The 19,417-nt window shown below is 38.1% G+C and overlaps 3 protein-coding genes across 3 annotated transcripts; 1 reads left to right on the top strand and 2 right to left on the bottom strand.

The window, feature by feature from the left end:
* The first annotated feature begins 53 nt into the window (after window positions 1-53).
* LOC131774012 (protein ecdysoneless homolog) lies at window positions 54-10,394 on the top strand. The gene is made up of 17 exons (XM_059090017.2): window positions 54-267; window positions 822-939; window positions 1,289-1,376; window positions 1,842-2,017; window positions 2,571-2,703; window positions 2,816-2,866; window positions 3,263-3,391; window positions 3,919-3,975; window positions 4,630-4,701; window positions 4,879-4,964; window positions 5,297-5,388; window positions 6,067-6,182; window positions 6,856-6,944; window positions 8,045-8,112; window positions 8,454-8,549; window positions 8,991-9,100; window positions 9,612-10,394. Exons 1-17 carry the CDS (start codon window positions 90-92, stop codon window positions 9,834-9,836), a joined length of 1,884 nt encoding a protein of 627 aa, XP_058946000.2. The 5' UTR covers window positions 54-89; the 3' UTR covers window positions 9,837-10,394.
* Window positions 10,395-13,090: 2,696 nt separating this feature from the next.
* On the bottom strand, window positions 13,091-15,313 carry LOC131774040 (uncharacterized). The gene has a single exon (XM_059090053.2). The coding sequence runs from the start codon at window positions 15,023-15,025 to the stop codon at window positions 14,408-14,410; it is 618 nt and encodes a 205-aa protein (XP_058946036.1). The 5' UTR covers window positions 15,026-15,313; the 3' UTR covers window positions 13,091-14,407.
* Window positions 15,314-15,782: 469 nt separating this feature from the next.
* On the bottom strand, window positions 15,783-19,379 carry LOC131774014 (uncharacterized). The gene is made up of 5 exons (XM_059090020.2): window positions 19,270-19,379; window positions 18,355-18,572; window positions 17,835-18,064; window positions 17,615-17,673; window positions 15,783-17,338 (listed from the first exon to the last, which is right to left on the bottom strand). The coding sequence occupies exons 1-5, from the start codon at window positions 19,324-19,326 to the stop codon at window positions 17,171-17,173; spliced, it is 732 nt and encodes a 243-aa protein (XP_058946003.1). The 5' UTR covers window positions 19,327-19,379; the 3' UTR covers window positions 15,783-17,170.
* Between the last annotated feature and the right edge of the window lie 38 nt (window positions 19,380-19,417).

A 19,417-nucleotide genomic window follows, 5' to 3' on the forward strand; every position in this document is an offset into this window, starting at 1 on the left:
AAACCGGGAACTTGGGTACTAAATGAGCCCGTGAGTATTCCGCTGAAATCGAACATGGCGGACGGACGTGATGTTTTCGCGACGTTGGCATGGATGTGATGGAAAACGTAGTTAAATACAGAATCTTTGTTAAAGATGGAGATTCTTTTGCCACAGAAAGCAAGTTGGAAACGCTTTTGGCTCATTACCAGGTTTTTCTGAGTCCATTCATCGATGATTTCATTTGGCAAGTCGAGCCTTTCTGTCTAGTGACCAAAGCCGGAAAAGGTTCGTTACTTCACAGCTAACGTTGTTGGAGCAATGCAAGCTAATCTTTCCCTTTTATAACAGAACAGTAATCACTCGGGCCGATATTTTTCGGTTTGGAAAAGACGCTACCCTCACATGGCCCCTCTACGTCCAAACTAGAGATTGGCTTGTTCGTGTTCGTTTCTTGTATTATCTTGAAAAGGCTAAACTGCAGAATACCCGGTAACTTTGGTCCGCCTCACTTACATGTGTCGGGAGGCTCTGAAGTTTGAGGCATAATACAATAGACGCTATTCTTATTTAATGACTTGTAAATGAGTGGTCGGGTATTCTGCAGTTGCTCCGTATGTAAAATAGATTTTTAAAGTGAAGATTACATCGAGCTCTCCCATTAGCAGAGGAAATTTGAGAGTTATAATGAGCTGAAATCTAAAGCAAGGAAAACACATGATACACGAGCTGAGGCTAGCTCAAAATTAAAGGGCTGAAAATTCAATAGTTCTAGTACCTTCGATTTTTTAGTAAAAGGTTTCTTTATTTCCTTACATACTTTTCCCCTTATTTCCATTTAGGAGATAATCCAGCTCACCTTCATGGAAAGACAAAGTTTGGCGACAATATTGATGATGAATGGTTTATTGTATGTCTTCTCTTCAAACTTTCAAAGGCATTTCCTGAAACATGTGTAAGGTGAGAGAAGGAGTGGAGCCATGTAAGAATATTGAAAATTCTTTAAAGTAGCCTTAAAGAAATTTTAGGTATTTCTGCAACATTCTGATTAGCCTCTTACTATTTTAACTAGAATTCATGTAGTATCTGTAACAAGCAAATTTAAAGTGAAAAAGAAAAGAAAAGAAAAAGATTTAATCTGGTTTGGCTTTCAACTAAATTTCTTCATGTTAAATTAAATGAACTTGATACTTGTATTACAAGAACACTATGAATTTGCATGATGTTTTTTTAGGTGATCTTCTTTAACCTTCATGCCTTGAAATTTCAACAAGTTTAATTTCCATCTGATGTGTACTTTCTTCTTTAGTATATCTGATAATGATGGTGAATTCCTGTTGATTGAGGCAGCTGATTTCCTACCAAGGTGGCTGACACCAGACAACAGCAAAAACAGAGTGAGTTCCAACAGTGATTACTGCAATGTGTTCTTGCAAAAACTGAATAATGAAATTGTTCACCAGGGCAACCTGGAAGAATGTTTGGCAAGAAGATTCCCATTTGGCGAAGCCATGAATGACTTACTTAATTCCCACACTTCCATAAATGCAATACACTGAATGCAGTAAACTCCCTCTTGAAATAGTAAATTTTCTAAATGCCCCTCTCTCTAATAATAATTCCTTCTTAAGAAAAATTTAGTGTGGCTATTAGTGGAACCCATGGCAATATGCATTAAAAAATTTCATAATAGGAGCCTATTTCCTAGTGAAATCATTTGATTAAATACTCAGGTGCTGGCTAATGAAATGAAAAATAATTTGTCATCAATTTAAAAGAAGGAGAGTACACCTTAATATCCTGACACATGTTTATCTTTGTTAGATTAGAGCTGAACAATGTTTCTTAATGGTGAATTTCAGGTTTTTGTCCACAATGGCAAAGTTCACATTATTCCCCTTCCTGCCACCCCAGGAGAACTGACAATATACCCAACAGGTACGCCCATATTGCATCAGGCGCTAAAGTTAGTATTTGGGCCTCATAACACTGAAGCAGCAGCAAAGATTCAGGAAACAATCCGGCAAAGGATTGCAATGTGAGTGAACAGAGTACAGTATTGCATGTTATCCAGGATTAGTAGCAACATTTCTAGTCTCTTCATTTTATTCAAACTTTGTTATTTTGATTCTTGAGTTACAGATGTGTGTATCAGTATCCCATATTTGACCTAATTTAACTGTTAGGCAAAGGAAAATTCTGTTTATAAGACTTCTTGGATAAGAATAATAAGTGGTAGGCCTTGCCCCCTGCCTCTTCTCTGTACTGCTGACCACATGCTTCTCACAAAGAGCAGGGAATATAACTCCCGGTGTTGTGGTCTGGCAATGCCATTGTTTTTATACAGGCCCCCATTTAAACCAGCTGAACTGAACTGGACCAGCCAGTCCAAATATCACAAACACATCCAATACATGTATATGTACATATCAGAGGGCCTCTTTAATGCTGTGTAACTATCACAGACTGATGAAGGCTGAGTGATTCAGCTGAAGTAAATTCACCAAAATCAATAGTTTCCAATCAAATTATTCTGCACACATGAACACATTATTTATGTTCTTGTACTCATCTTTTTCTTTTCCCTTCAGAATTTCTCAGAGCAGCTCTCATCATGCTCACTGCTATGTACCAGCAGAAGTCAAATTTGTTCTGGATCAGAAGCCATCTTTAATCAGTCCTGTTGTACAGGCATTTTATGGGCGGGATCCTGTTGACATGAAGGTTTGTTATGCTATAATTAACAATCAATATTCTAATATGCTCAGTGAATGTTTTTACTCTGCTTAACCAGTGCAATTATGTCAACATTTTAATTATGTTTTGTCTGTTACAGGCTTGCAGAACAATGGATCAGTTTACACTGAAAACAAGGCTTCTGTCAAGGGTATGTGGCATTCTGAGATTCTCTTTTTCAATGAGCATGAATGCCAGAGCTATGAGACGTGTGTAAAGGCCAACATTTTTCAAGAGTCAAGTGCACAAATTTGAGTTTTTCAGTCACAGGCTCTTTGATATTACTTGATATACAATGTCCTCCTTTATTTTAAGCACAACAGGTGATATAGATTTTCAAACCATTAGAGCAATCCTTTTACCAGTTTAATGATCAAGAATTCCGTGTGATTTCAGTAGGTATAAGGAAGTACTATGAGCAACAAATTTTAATCAGTAACCACCTGAAAATACATCTACAGCTCATTCACTGTGTACTTTCTTTCCATATGAGCAACACCCAACTCACAATGTCTGGAATAACAAAGTTTATTACCTTTATTTCCAGATACGTTTTACACGATGCCTCTATGCACAGTTATCCCAACAACCTTTCAATCCCGACAAGAGGTCAGAGTGGACTCCACCACCAGTTACTGATCCACATTACAAAGCTCATGAGTTGGGTCTGAAATTGGTAATAATACCACAATTAAGAAAAAACTGTTATTAGAAATAGTTGTAAGGCCCAATTAGAACTGACAGTTATCCCTGGTTCTGTCACATGAAGCATCGGATGGGTAATTAGTCCATCTTAGATATCCCCCCCAAATTTTTTTTCAGTGGTGCCCATTAATGCACCTGGCCTCAGTTGATTGAAGGATGGATAGTGTTATCCACTGGATAAATCTCTACAGAATGGATAGCGCAATATGTTTTTTTTTAACTTGTATGTGCTGGATAATGATTAATCTGTTGGATAACCTTATCTGCTCTTTGAAAAACTGCGCCCTGGATGTAGAAATGCTTAACCCAGTAACAATGCTTCAGACCAGAGATGAAATTAAGGCATCAGTCCAGATTTTTGTGTTGGTCATGAATTGGTGCTTTAGAAGTGTAGTGGTGAGGTGGAATTTTTAGTGTTTTGATTAATGGTAAGATTATAAAATTTTTTAGTCTTTTGTATGTAGGTGCAATGAACACAGGCTCTTCTTTCTTTTCAAGGCTTGTGGATTCCAGATCTTATGTAGAAGAAGTGGAGCAAGCCAACCGGATTCAAAGGTACATGTATTTGCAACATAGCTCTAGTTTGATTCATCACAAGGGTGCTGTGATGATAATCATCCAACTATTTTATTCAGACCCTAGAGTATCTATCTTTGAGTAAGTCCACCAATCTGATTAAAGATGAGAAACTGTGTGGAACTACACTTTCTTCACTACGCTGCCAGTTAGTTCCTCTCATGGAACTTAAGTATCAGAACTGCACATGAAGCATTGGGTATAGGCTATTAGAAAAAATAACTTTCAGTTAACCCTTTAACTCCCAGAAGTGATAAACATGAAGCTTCTCTCTATGATATCCTTACATTACCCAGCAAACAGCTGATGAGAATATTAAAACTTATCAGGTAGAAGTTGTTATCTTGATCCAACACCAAATTCTCATAACTAATTTACAAGGATATGTGTAGCAACCAGAGGGGAGAATTTACAATCAGATCTTGGAAGTTAAAGCAGCTCATCCAACCAGACCTTATTAGGGTTTGGGTATGTGGTTACAAGTATTGTTACCAGTTTCTCCTCCTGTATGGGATGCCAGTTTCTCTGTCAGTTTATCAGTTCCCAATTATGTTCCAAGGTGGAGAGAAGCACTGTGAGTGTAAAGTGTTTTTTGCTCAAGAACCCACACTTAACTTTTATTTGACAATGCAGGTGATAGATGAGCCCAATGGCCCAAAATGGGAGAGATTTTGTGCCTGTCTGAGTGATCAAGGTTATTTTAAGGTTAGTGTGCATGCATTCATTTGTTATGTTCTTTCATGACCTTCATACACCAGATTACAAATATTAATAGTTAAAGGGGACTATTAGAAATTTGACATTTGCAATACTCTGTTTTGTAAGACTTGTTAGGGCTGTAGTCAATGATGTCCTTCCATTTGTCTTGTGTTTACGTAATAGGGAGAAATTGAAGGATCAAAATTGTATCAGGATCTTCTGAAGAAGGCTAAGAAGCAATTCAGTGAGAACTTCTCAACTCAAAACAGGTTTGTTCAGCATTCATTGCTCTGTTTCTTTCATGGGGCAGGGGTGACCATGGCTGATCCCTAGAGGCCAAAAAAAAGGACATTTAGAACTTCTTAGAAAATGATATTGATTAGAGAGTTTCTAAGTGTCCTGTTAGGTTTAATTTATCTAAAGTCAAGTCGCTTTTAACTTACTTTCATGAATTTGCTGTTGTGGCAGATGCTGAAAACCCTTTTTCCTGGAACAACAGTTGTTTACTTTTCACACCCTCTCAAAGCTCACTAATTTTGGTTGAACAGGTGGGATGTACCTGACTTTTGTTTGTTGTCATTTGTGGGTTTTGTAACTACAGGACAGATCCAGGACAGATTATTTTGACAATGTTGAAGGATGCTGTGATAGATGTGGAAAAGATGAAGGCGGAAGAGCTGCTCCCAGAAGACGGTAATAAGAAAAATACCATAACTCTTTAGTTTAACCCGATTCATTACGGTTTGTGAGTGTTGCAAATACGCAACACTTTGACGACTTTGTGGTTTGCAGTCTGTGCTAATCGCCCTCAACTATCCTTTATTCTGCCTGATATGTTTAAGGGTTTGTGATCTTTAACCCTTTAACTCCCAAGATCTGATTGTTTATTCTCTCCTCTAGCTTTAACTCATTTTCTTTTTAATTAGTTACGAGAATTTAGTGTTAGATCAAGATAACTTCTACCTGAAAAAGTGAGTATTCTCATCACTGGTTTGCAAGATAAAGTATCGATAGCATGAGGAGAAGGTACATGTTAATCACTTCTGGGAGTGAAAGGGTTTAGGAAATTTTCTTACGAGGTTTGAAAATGACTGGAAAGAGTTTGACCTATCTCTTTTAATAAATTGTGTGACAAAATTCTCGAACGTGGTTGGTAAACAGACCAAGTTTTACTCTTCAAGTACAGTACACTCGTCACACTTGTAATTCTCCCATTCAGCGACCGCTCATGTCTTGGTAAACCTGTTGAGATGGGCCGTTGTGATTACTCCGATTTTGGTCTCACAACATTCAATCGAAATGAAATTTGACAAAATAAATTGATTTATGAAACAAATCGATTTAAACCTTTTTCAATATTTGGTTTAACAGATGACAGCTGGTTGAATTTGACTGACCAGGATTTAGAGAACATGCTTTCAAAGTACCGCGATCTAAACTCAAGAAAGACTGGAAGAGACACCCACACAAACACGCCCAATCACAACGTATGTACTTCAAGTAACTTTTAGAAGTAAGAGCGCAGTTAAATCTCGTTTCTCTCCCTTTTCATTCCAAGAAATGTGGTTTGGGAGAATACATCCGCTTCTGGGGCTTTTCATAAATTAAAAGTGCCCATCACGTCCCTAAATCGTGGAGAGAACTGCCGAAAAGATAGCATTCACCACAGATAGAGAGGGATGGAACCTCTGTAAAAATTTTAGTACTTTGATTGTGAGTCGGAGAGTAGATCCTTTACGACTTGCAGTATCGACATTTCAAAATTCTTTTCTTAAGATGTCCTTCCGTCTTCCACTCTTCTGATTTGATTTTAGTATTTAAAAATAATTATTGTTTTTTGTGGCTACTGCCTCCTATGAAATAGGAGGCGAGGCCATCGCATGTATGTCTCAGGGATGAGTGAGTGAGTGGGTGAGTGGTTGTAAGTAACAAAAGAATTCCGATCTTGGCCCAATTTTGACCCGATGTTTCTCGGTGCTTCTTATTGTTTTTTTGTGGAGAATGCGGCAGGTTTTCTGTTTTGCATGCACACACTACTTTCTAGCATCATTATTCAAGCTCTAGTTCTCTTCAATGCTATAAAAATTGTGCTGTAGTAGACACATGCAATACTAGTTACGTTACTGCGCGCGAATATTTCGAATTTGTTTGTGGTTTCAGGAATCTTCAGTAGACCTGGATTCTGTGACTCGTACTTTCAAAGCGTTCGTGGACAAAGTTTCCAGTTACGAGGGAGCAGAATTTCCAGGGTAAGAGAAAATAAAATCGTTTTGTTCTCGTGCTCGTAATCTGGAATTTCAGGCTCAATTTTTCCTTTACTTTGTCCTGTGATTGGTCCAGAAAACTTGCGCCACTCTCTCGACCAATTAGGTGCAAAACTAAAACCAAGCACAACTTGGTCACCCGCTTTTTCCCGCGCTTTAGGCAGATTGGTTGTTTCTACTTTGAGTTCTCTTGGCTTCCTTAGGTATTTTTTTTAGCTCTGATTAGTCCTTTTGATTACTGTGGTGTTAGTTTACGACGCTTAATCGAAAAACGCGCGAAACTCGAACTAACCAAGAACAAAACCGATGCAGAGAGGAATGAAGGTTATCAGTTCCGGGGTACTAGATTATTATACGTGTGTCCCAACCACTCGGCCTATGGATGGAATGCTAGTTTATAAAAACAAGCCCCCAACACCTTGATCACGCGGAAAAGTGAACACAGCAGTCAAACGTAGGACATGCGCAAAGGGATCAATTTTGCCCAGCTGCCTGCCACTTTCCTGCGCAAAGTTTCAAAGGAAAACATAAGCAACAACTGCTATCACGCGAGTAAAGACATTGATATGTTCATGCAAATTAAATCTGTAAAAGGAAACATAGAAGGGAAAAGTGAAAACCTAGACTTAACGTACATAGGGCTTATTTACATTTTGGTTTCCTACAGAATGTCATTTTGTTTAAAGCTTCACCAAGAAAGTTTTACGGCTTTCAAACACCGCGACTTACCCGCTCGTGTGGTTGTTTATAAGACAGCTTGGTTTTGACCGCCTGAAAACACATCACCAAGGCTCTACAACGTTTTTACATGTGCGGACATTTGACCGTTTTGTTCGGAGAGTGTCGCCTCAGTATACAATATCCACGCTGAATTCGGCTTGGATTGTAACTTGAATCTTATGTCCAGAGTCCTGAGCACAAGCCGTCAAACAATCCGATGTACATAAAAATATTTGAAGTAGCGTTTGGCGTCGATCGCGAACACTAAAAACTTACAGTTGTTACCCATAATGTGTGGTAAGTGAAGTGAAAATGAAGGACAATGTTTCAAAGTTTAGGTGTTCATTTTTGCTCTCTTTTGGCAGGGATCCTGTAGACGTAGATATTCAATTTGATGCCGACTCTTTCATGGACACCGTGGGGAACCTGTTAGGTACTTATATGCATTCGATTACTTCCAATATGCTTTCTTGAACCATGGTAATGCAGAGGTTTCAGAATATATCAGTTGTTAAATTATCTCTCTGCACACCTCTTACAAAGCGTTCTTATCAACTTCCGGTTTGCTATTTAACATATTTTAAAAAGCTGGGAGACATATCTCGTTCTCATACTGGATTAACACTATGCGACATTCAGTTGAACTAAACCTTCAGCACTTCTTTGGTTTTCCTAGCCTTTCCAAAAACGTTTTGCCCTTCTTTTTTTGTTGTATTTTAAGTGGTAAGCGTGAACGAGGTTGTGTTGTGCAGCGATTAATTTATTGATTATCAGGTCAAGGCGTCCGCCATCGAGATGAAGAAAGTGATTCTGATGCAGACGATGAAGATATGGACTTCTCCTCAGGAGATGAGAGTGAATCTAATCAAGGTTAGGTCATCTCTATTGTGGTCTGTTTACGGTCATGCGCGCCTGGCTGTTATTTGTATTTTTCAACACAGTTTGCCATAACAACAGCAGTTCGAAGAATGACAGCAATCTGATTTTTCACATGAGCGACTCTCGCCAAACAAGTACGATTGACGATTGGTTCATACGTAAGCTGCATTCATCGTAGCGCGTGGGAGGTTTGGAGAACATGAAAGAGGACGAAAGAGGCGTAATAGTTTCTCGCGCACAGCCGAGAGCAACTTTAGCTTTTTAAGTGCTCTTTAAACTTCCCAAGTGCTTCATATCTCAATTAATTCACGCTGACGCAGAAACCAATCAGTACTAATTGGCTGCAGGTTTTTATTTGTTTGTTTGTTTTTTTCTTTCAAATTCTACTTAGTTTTCCGATTTCTGGCGTATTAACTTCAATTTTTGTCTTAGGTGTCGAAGCTAGTACTTACCTGAGCGAGGACGACAAAGAAATGAAAACGGTCATGGAAGAGATGGACAACGAACTTGCACAGACATCAATCGGAGAAAGCTTCGAAAAGGTAAGCTTACTATTAATCCCTTCACTCACTCACTGTGATCAGTAAGTGCCGGATTTCTCCGCACAATGTTGATACATGGTGAGACAGAACGGCGATAAGAATTAAGAAAACTCTGATTCACTGAGGGATATTGTCTGATCCAAGCCCAAATTCTCAGGGTTGAAATAGAGAGAAATGTTTGCCAGACAGTAAGGAGAATTGAAATTGAGATCCTCGGAGTGTAAGAGTCAACTGTAATTGATTCCGACCCTTAATTAAAAAACCCTCCCCTTTAATGAACGTTTTCAATTTGCAAGATATTGCTCAAAATATCTCCTAAAAGAAGATATGGCTCAAAATATTGTCTGATCATTTCATCATCAGTTTGGTGTCTATTTGTTTGTCCGTTTATCTGTCCATCCACCTGTCTGTCTCAGTATCCTTCCATCCATCCTTTTGTCTGTTTGTTTTTCTATGATAATCCTCTCTTTGATTGATCCAGTTATTTATTCCCTTTATCTCTGAACCACAGAGCGGTAAATTACCTAAAGAAACTCGTCAGACCCAAACTAACCATTCCGGTGAACCTCAGTGTGATTCCGACGATGATGCGCCTGTCGACGTAGACTTCAATCTTGTTAAAAACATCTTGGAATCCTTCTCTACGCAACAAGGACTCGCGGGTCCTGCATCTAATATCCTTAATTCGATGGGTGTGTGGCTTCCACCAAATAACGACCAGAGCGATCCCACTTAGCTTCACGTAACAGAAGTGAATCATTGTGTTCAAAGGAACATTCTGGTCGATTTACAGCCAGAATCGGCGCAGAAGAAAGGAGCGAAGAGAGCAAATTTTTGTCTCCTAAACTAACGTCTTCTTCCAAGAAAAACATTTGTATCTCTTGACCAAAGTTGAATACACGTCCAGGTGCTCTGGAACTGCGACTTAGTTAGGGGAACAAAGTTAACGAGCCGACAACAATTCACTTTGCGTCAGATTTGACAGATTCAAGAAACCAAAGTGGTTCTGGAGGTAGTATGGTTGTAAAGTGCATCACATAAGTTTAAAGTTGCGCGTGGTTTTTTCAAAACAAAAAGAAAAGAAAGCGAAGTATAACTCTACTGAAGTGAAAACTGTCAAGAGAATATGTTTTTGCACCGTTGGGTACAAAATTAAACGAGACGAAGTAAAACACATGGTCGCTTTTGGTTATATTTCTTTCAAACAAATATGTCGAGTCGTTGCATTATACCGGTTGCATTCGTAACAATATCAAAGAAAACTCTCCCTGTTTAATATGGTGTTGAGACAATACTCCACTGCTTAAGTATCGTGACCAGAGGTTTTCGTTCGCAATCCGCGTCAGTTTTCTGTGTCCGCCGTTTCCACCCTCGTTTACTATCATCCTTGGAAAGTTTTTTCTTTCCTTGTCTAAATGTGGTGACTTTCCTCCTTTAAAGTTTCGCAAGTAACTATTCCTCTGCATCGTACTTTTCTCCCCTTCGTGTAAGCGTTTGTTTCCTTCAACTGCCTCACGCACCTTACTAAGTAACGCTGAAAACCGTTAAGTGCTGCACTACACTCAAGAAGCATTCTCAGACGGGGTTAAAGAATGCTTCTGCACTCATGAACGTCTTTCCAAAATGTTTATTATTCAGAGGAGCCAATGAAAAAAAATATAATTATTTTCTCCCTCGATTCGTCATTTGGCGCACGCTTTGCGTTTTTTTTTTTTTTTAATAATTATTTCCTCCCTCGATTCGTTATTTGGCGCTCACTTTGCTCTTTTTTTCAACCAACTTCTTTATTCCTTTTCGAAGTCTGAGGCCATTGTATCACCTTTATCAAAAATAGTTCTTTTGCGGCACTCTTTCTTTGTTAATTGGAAATGTCCTCATCTTTGTTAATGACAGCTCCTCACGACCTGTTTAATTAGCAGTGTTGACTGTGCATACATCTGTGTTTACTTTCAAAGCGAAGCGGTTAAATATTAAGCAAAAAACCGCAAACTTGTATCGTATTCCATATAGCTAGCTTCGAACGAAAGTGACCTTTATACCAAATGTTCATCGCGTTCCGAAGCATGGAAAAATTTTCAAGAATTTATTTAATCCTCGTGCTTTGTATCGTAACTACGGTGAGCGGCGAGGACTCGCCGGACAGTGCCGTGACTCAAAATTATTGTCCGTATTTCAAAAACCGAGCTCCTGTTCCTCAACCGGGCCTCAAAAATTGTACGTGGTACAAAAAAAATGCCTGCTGTCTTCAAAGCGAGCTGGACTTAATATTCCCGTCAGTTTCGCCCCCGCTTGGAGCGAGTGAGCGATGTTTGCGGTACACCAATTTCCTCATGTGCTACGTTTGCGCTCCCGATCAGAATTTATTTTACGACAACGAACGTTTGACCGTGTGCGGAGGTTTCTGTGACAAATGGTTCGCCGCCTGCGGTGATGCAAAATTCAAGGGAATGAAGATCAAAGAGCTGTTTAAATCAGGAAAAGAGTTTTGTCGAGCAAGGAAATTTTCGGTCGGTGAGGCTACCGGGAAAGATTGTTTTAGTTTTGAACAAAAAATCACGAGCTTTGCTACGCCAAGGCTTCCCTCAGAGCATGCTCTTTGGTTGGCCGCAACAGTGGTTGTCCTGTTTGTGGATAGAAGTTAATAAATGTAGAGGTAAACCAGCTCTTTCATTTTTAATGTTATGTTTTTTTGGCAACCCTTTTCATTAATCCAGATCTGGGTTTGCTGGACAAAAGACGGGGTAGATTGTTATCAAGTATATATCCTTGTTCTGAGAGCATATGCTCTCAACTGAATTTCATTGGGTTTTGGATCGGATTATAAAACCCTTGTATAGTTCTAGTGGCAAAGGAAATAGACAGAGAGAGGTCGGTCTGATTGGATCAAGAGCCATACACAGATCATACCACATATCGGATCACGGATGGGACTACGGATCGGTTCACAGATCGGAACACGGATCAGATCACTGATTGGATCTCCGTTCATATCTTACTCCGCATTAAAAGATAGAGAGAAGAACCTAAGTTGATAGAAACATGGAAATAGGTCAATAGAGGGTTAAACAAACAGTAAATTGAAAAATTGAGTGACGATGTACGGGGCCTTAGTACTGCTGAAAAGGACTCTCAAACTAATTAGCAAGGTTGCTTTGCTTTAGTAAATTTTCTCCATCGCTGAGCAGAGGGTGTTTTCTCACTTCACGTTAGGTCTTCCTTACAAATGCAATGGTACCACAGTAAGTCTGCTGTTTGTATGTAACTGGTGGGTCTTTTAGTTATTGACTAGGCTGCAGTTGTTTTGAGGAGTAGATAGCATTATCCATTCGATAAATCTCTTTATGGTGGATAGCACAGTATGTTTTACTATCTCTTATCTGCTGGATAGCTATTTATCTCTGGACTAGATGGGCCCAGAGTGCCTATTTTTGCTTTCCTTTGACTATACTGCTTGATGAAAGTAGGTTCTACATAATTGTACAGCTACAGGGTTAAACTAAGTTATCTGCAACTGATTGTATTCTAGGTATGCAGCTGCTTTTAAGATGGTGATGGACAAGAAGCTAAATTCTTCTTTTTTTTCATCGTAAACCCCTTGGTGAGATGCAGTAAAGTAAATTTCATTGTCAAACTGTCAAGTGAAAAGTTTGCCATTTTTTGAAGACAAAAGTCAGTATACTAAAATGATGACTATGTATGAATGAAGCAATTACCTGAAGAACTCTTGTGGTGTCTTTCTCTCTTGTGTGGAAGAGCATTTGTATGAGATGGGCTGCGTAGAAACTCGGCAAAATAAAACAAGAAAAACCTGCCTTGTTCCCAACACTGCTCACCCTAGGCACATTCCAAACAACAAGAGCTCAGAATGCCAGCAATATTTAGATTTTTGTTAATATCAATATTATGACTACAGGATTTAGGATTCAGTGATATTGCAGGAATGATTGGTACATACCACAGTACAGCATGACCTTAAACTTTTCATGCCAAAAAAATTGAATTTAATTCATTACATTTTGAGTAATTACATAGGCAATCACAATAGCGATTCACCTGGTACAAAAATTGACATATCTTACTCATTGTGCCCTGCATATCTTAATGTATAGATTAAATAACATTGGTGGTACAACTTCTTATACGGGAGGTGCAATAAATATCATTGGCCATATGTCATGGCTCAACAACATTCCTATCTCAAAATAAATCCTTACTTGTTTTTAATTTCTTCTCTCAAATGATATTTTGATCCATTTGATAAGTCTTCCATTCTGTGTAATACATTCTCAAAGTTTTAAAAGTCGCTTGTAAACACGAATGACAGAAAAAATCCGTTGGAAAATTAATCATTTCAGTCAAATAATTTCTTTAGTAAAAAATGATCCTAAATGTGTTTAAGAAATGTCATCACCTTTTGAGGAAAACTGATTCCTTTAAAAGGTATTGTTTTTAAGTTTCTGGCGAGACATGTATTAAATTAACCCATATGTAGTCATTGCTATGACAGCAACTTTGAAAATTTGCGCCAGCAAATGATTATTTTGGTTATAAAACTGTCACACAGACCTGTGTGAAATTAAAGTTTGTTTACATACACACTTAGTTGCTGATAATAAAGGGAAGCTTAAATGTTTTGCCATATTTTATGTGGCGTAAAGATATATTTGGCATCTGACCACAACAGTATTGATGATATGATTATAATTTCCTAACTTTGAACTTATTAACCGGATAATCCTAAGGAAAAACAGGACATTTCCTTCGAACGAAATAGTGTAATGTCTTGCGTAATATGTTCCCGGTTTTGTTTGAGTAATTACTTAGTTTTTTGATAGACCATTTTAATTTAATAAAATATTCGCGTGCAAAAAGTGCTTACTACATCTTGCTTTCAGCCGCAGGCGTAGAGTCTATGTTTCAAGGTCAATGATTACTGTTGTCTGCAACAATAAATGCTCTTTCAAGTAAAATGAATTAACTCTGTATATTAGCATAATTTCGACTCTTTTGTTTTTTATTCCTCTAATGAGAAGGCTTAAAAAACGTGCTTTCCTGAGGAAACGTTTCATATTTTTTCTGCAACTTTTGACATTTACCTTTCCGAAAAGAAGTGGCTGTGAAATTGATAAAGCTACCACGAACTTTTACGCGAATGGTGATATCCAGGCTTACCTTAATACAGCTGTTCACAGTCGTATTTATATCGGCTCGTGGATTACATTAGGTTTTCAACTGTGTGATTTGAAAGACGCGAATAAAAATCCATAATTTGTCATAAAGCCTAACCAAATCGCGTGACGTGTCTCCTCATAACAAAACACAGTGCTTCGCCATAAGAGACAACATTCCTAACACAGCTACAAACTTACTATTCACGCTTAATTGTTGGGACGCACTCTTTGTGTTTGGTTTTCCTTTATAAGTGAAGCACTTTCCGTGGGCTTCTTTATCCGTTTTGAATCGTCGGGCCTTGCAGAACTCTTGGCCACTTTTATAAACGTGCTTGAGTTTACGCCCTTTCAAGATTGCGTTTTGGCACGCGTTATAGATGTGATCGCAGAATTCTTCACATACGGTCAGAGTAAAATCCTTGAAAAACGTATTTTGATTCGGTGCACATATGTAGCAGTACAAGTAGTTCATATATTGTGCACACTGGCCGTTTGCACCTTCAAGTGGTGATAACTGACGGAAAGCAAACTCAATTTCTTCGTCATGACAGCATGAATTCTCTTTATACCAACTGCAATTTCTCAAATTTTCCTGCCGAGACGGACCTCGATTTTTAAAGTAAGGACAATACTGCACATCGCCGTTCCTTCTTTCAATGCCATCAGCTCCGACAACAAGAAGCAAACTCATCAAACCACAGCATGTCCAGAGTAATGACAAAACAATAAACTGATCTTCCAAACTTGTCTTCATGGCACGATTCTCTTCAAAACGCTCTGCAATATCGATGTCGCTGTTTGTTTACAGTGAAAGTGCGTGATCTTGGACCAATACCGCCACATGTAATGATGACTGATTCGATCACTCGTAGGGTTCAGAGGCGATTACACCTTCCAATTTCAGCGTTCGGTTCGCGCGAACCAAAACATTTTAGCTAACCCTCTATTAGTTGTGGGCAGTCGTTCGTCGTAAGCCACTGCCGGAAATGTAGTAGACCGTAAACATAAATCGTTGAGACTGTAAATTTACCTCGTAACTTGTGTTAATTAACAGGGATGATAATTGACATTCTGTCAGCACTACCCTCAGGGAATCACGAACAGGCGGTAATGGGGCGTGACGGGGGTAAGTTATCTCATCAAAGTTATGATTTAACTTTCGTCCAGAGTATTTGATGGTTACAGAAATTTTGTTGATCAAAACTATTTTGTCAAAACTTCAACGAAACATTTACTATCAGAGCTCGGTTCCAAACGCTATTTTATCTCCGTCAAAAATGCAGGGGGGGGGAAGAGGGGAAGTAAGGGGTAAGGGCAAGTAATCTTTGGTCTTTTGTATTTCAGGGTAGTGTGCTTTCCTAGTTTTAATTCACGTCCTTTTCATGTTGCTCGCGAGCAATTTATATTTGAATGTTGATGTTCATTTAGTGTACCTAGGAAGGGGTCCATTAGATGAGAAGTGATTTTCAGGCCAAGTTAGATGCTGGAAAGTGTCTACTGCATCTTGGGAGTATTGTTTATTCACATTTTTAATGATATCAAAGCAGAGATACAGTCCTGCAAAGACTGCATGATTTTCCAGCCTATAAGATTACCAATGTACCAAGCTAAGAACAAGAGCTTGTGTCCATAGTGATCTTCTGTTTTGCATGGGCTTAAACAATGTGGATTTGTTTGGAAGAAAATGGTTGCCAAGAGATTTAATAAAGTAACACTCCTAATAAATGGACTTTGATTTGTTGAATGGATATATCAGTCAACGCCAATTTTTCTTCTCCTATTTTTCTCATGACATACCTGCCTAGCCCAAATATCAGCTCTTTTGACAATTTTATTCCCAAGATCTAGGGAGAAATTCACCCTTCAAGTTTCTATACATTTTATTAAACATTAGTAATGGGAACTTGATATTATAAATAATCAAGATTAAATGGTCCAGTGGATAAATTTGTCTATTACATCTATTTTGGAATCATTGCTGTTCCTTGTAATCTGATTGGCCCTCACTGGTGCAATTTGTTCACGAATTGCACCATTTTTACTTTAAATTGCTTCTTTTTCCGAGCCAATGAGAAAGCTTTACTAAAGTACAACAACCAATTGCTTGTTTAAGGAAACCAATCAAGTTTCTACAAACCAGCTCATTACTGGATCAACAAAACATTTGTACAGACTACAAAAATCCTGTACCTGAGCAACTGAAGTCTGCGATTTCAAAATTGATGTAATAAAGTGGTGATTGAACTTCCTGTTGTGCAATTTTGGTCTGAAATCATACTTATGATTTCAAATCAAACTTGTGCTGTGCACTCATTTCATTTTGAAATCACTAATATGATTTCAAACCAAATTGCAGTCCACTCAGTTCAATTACCATTACTTATCCTGATCATCTGTTCCCGAACCTTTACCCTATCCCTTCCCACCAGTGAGACCTGGTAATGGTTGGCCTCACTGCAGAGTTTTCTGTCGCTCAGTGGTGGAGCATCTGAGCACAGAATCACAAAGTCTGAGGTTTGATTCCTTATAGGGACCAAAGATATGTTAATCCTTTAACTCCCAAAATCTGATTGTTAATTCTCCCTTTCAGCTACAACACATTGCCTTGTAAATTATTTACAAGAATTTGGTGTTAGCCACCTAATAAGTTTGAGTATTCTTGATACCTGTTTGCTAAATAACATATGGATATTATAAGGTGAAGTTACATGTTAATCACTTCTGAGGGTCTAAGGAATAAGGAAGAGTCTATTTGACCACACAGATTAAAATACTTCCCTTCAAGTCTCCCCTAAGGAGAAAAACAGACCTAACTTACCAGGCATTCCATGATTGTACTTAACTGACAACTTATACCGTAACACTAGGAATATTGATTAACAATCTTGAGGGCTTTTTTTTAAGTTTCAGGGTTTTGTAATGTTCCATTATCTTTCACTGCAGACTTGCTTTTAATTTTTCTGGCCTTGCGAAGAAGAAGCTGGCTTTTCTTCTTGGTAGTGGCTGCTTCTTTTCTCAAGGTGTTGTTTGGTTTTCCCTGTAACTGAGCTGTTGAGTCCTCCACACTCTACATTAAGAAAAAAAAAGCAAGGTCGAAAACATATGACAATAATTACATGTGAAGCAAGAATTATTTTTTTATGCTACACATGTCCTTGTTATGTCAAGAATACCAGCACAGATGTACATATTTAACACAAAAAACAACAACAACAAAATTATTCAAGCAGCAATCAAAGCATGAGTGGACTTTTTTATATATAAAGCCTAAACTAAAGCAAGTACTTTAATGCAAAAGGAAAAAACCTCTTTAAAGCATTTTGAATCAAGATGCACTACATACCTCAATGTCCACTTCTGAATCTTCTGATATTTTTTCCACTATCTGGGGGAGAAGACTTGCTACAAAAAAAAAAAAAAAAGCAGAAAACAATCTTTAACTAAAATACTCCTGAAGGACCTTAGAGGAGGACTCAAGTCCAGCACAACATGTAAATGATATAGTAACAATTGTTCTTTTTGATTCTTCTTTCCCTCATCCCATCCTCAACAAAGCCTCTTACCTAGCTCAACAGCTATTGGACTGGTCGTTGATGTAACCCTGTTATTAGGGGAACTTTCTTCAAATTTATTCCTAGTGCTGGTATGAATCTTTTTCCTTTTTGAAGTTTTCTTGACAGCTTTCAGTCTCTTTTTTGGACTTTTTTGCTGAGCAGTCTCATCATGTTTCCTTGTGTTACCAAGGACTTTGAATTTACATTCCAATGAATTTGTTTCAGTGGAAGAAGTGTGGCTATAAAAGTAAAGAAATGGAAAATTAATACCCTAGCTACCCTACATTGATATACTTCTAACTTCTTGTCATGATTTTGACACCTTGTTTTACAAACAGATGATGAGAACTAGCAGGCTTAACAGTTAGAGGGTGTTATCTGGATGTAACAATCATTCTCCAATGAGATTTTTAAAGAAATGCAAGGCAGTCCAGGGCAGGGTTACCAATAACTTCTCAGTACTTTATGTGTTGAGAGGAAAGAGGTTGTTGTGTGTGGTTCATTTTTACGAGGAATGTGAGTTTCCAACCTTAATGATGCAATGAGATTTACTTCTTCCTCAAGAATAAACACAAGTCCTGCATCAACAAGTGTCTCATCCACTTTGTAAATCAGAGGCATATCAAAATGAAACTCATTTTGTAAGCCAGAGATTTTTAGCTTTGGCTCATTGGGGTATAATTTGTGAAAAACATCTTCTGTGTGTCTTCTGAAAGCAGCTAGAGTCCATTCCTTCTCAGCCAGGACCTGTTGTGAAAAAAAAAATAGGATAAACCAGGCAAAAGTTTAGCAATGGATTTAGAAAACATGCAAACTTAACCCCTTATACCTAACATCAGTATGGATATTCTCCTTACTGTTCACTATACATTTCCTATGGTACCCTCAGGGAGATTTTGTTGTACACAGAGAGGAACTTCTTTAGTTGGTGACCTTAACATTTGATTCAGGGATGATATTGAGTTAGTAAGGAGAAATTAGATGCTACATGTAGTCTCTCTTAAGGCTTTAAGGGTTAAGACATGTTTTGACTTAATTTAACCTGAAAAAAGTAAGCACCCAGGGGATAGTAAGAGTTTTCACAGCATAAGTAATCGAAATAGATATTCATGCATGAACCAGAGGATAAGTAAATCTGTTGCATTTTGTTGTTGTTGAAATACCTGTTAAATAATATAATTTATAATAGTTATAATAATTTAGTTGTCTCTTTGAAAATTCGGCAACAAGTGCCACAAAAGGAGTTTAATAATGTTGATCTCATCCTCAGTTTAAAACATGAGGTAACGATTACAACAAGTATTTCAATAAACTTCTTATTTTTGATAAACACTGTAAACAGGGTAATCAGAACAGAGCTAGCGTATTTTAGTCATCTTAACCAACAAAGTAAAGTCATAGAGGGGATAGAAAACGTTAGGCTCTTGTTAAAAGTTTCTCTTACCAGAAATCGCTTGTCTCTGGATGAACAAACCACATTGATGCGCAATTTCTCTGCCATATTTTACCCTATTCCGATTTTGACAAGTTCGTCCGCCATCGTGTATAATAGACTACTACCGCTGACAAATATATGCGCACTAATGTTTTAC

The sequence above is a fragment of the Pocillopora verrucosa genome, chromosome 8, assembly GCF_036669915.1.
Source record: "Pocillopora verrucosa isolate sample1 chromosome 8, ASM3666991v2, whole genome shotgun sequence".
Taxonomy (NCBI): Eukaryota; Metazoa; Cnidaria; class Anthozoa; order Scleractinia; family Pocilloporidae; genus Pocillopora; species Pocillopora verrucosa.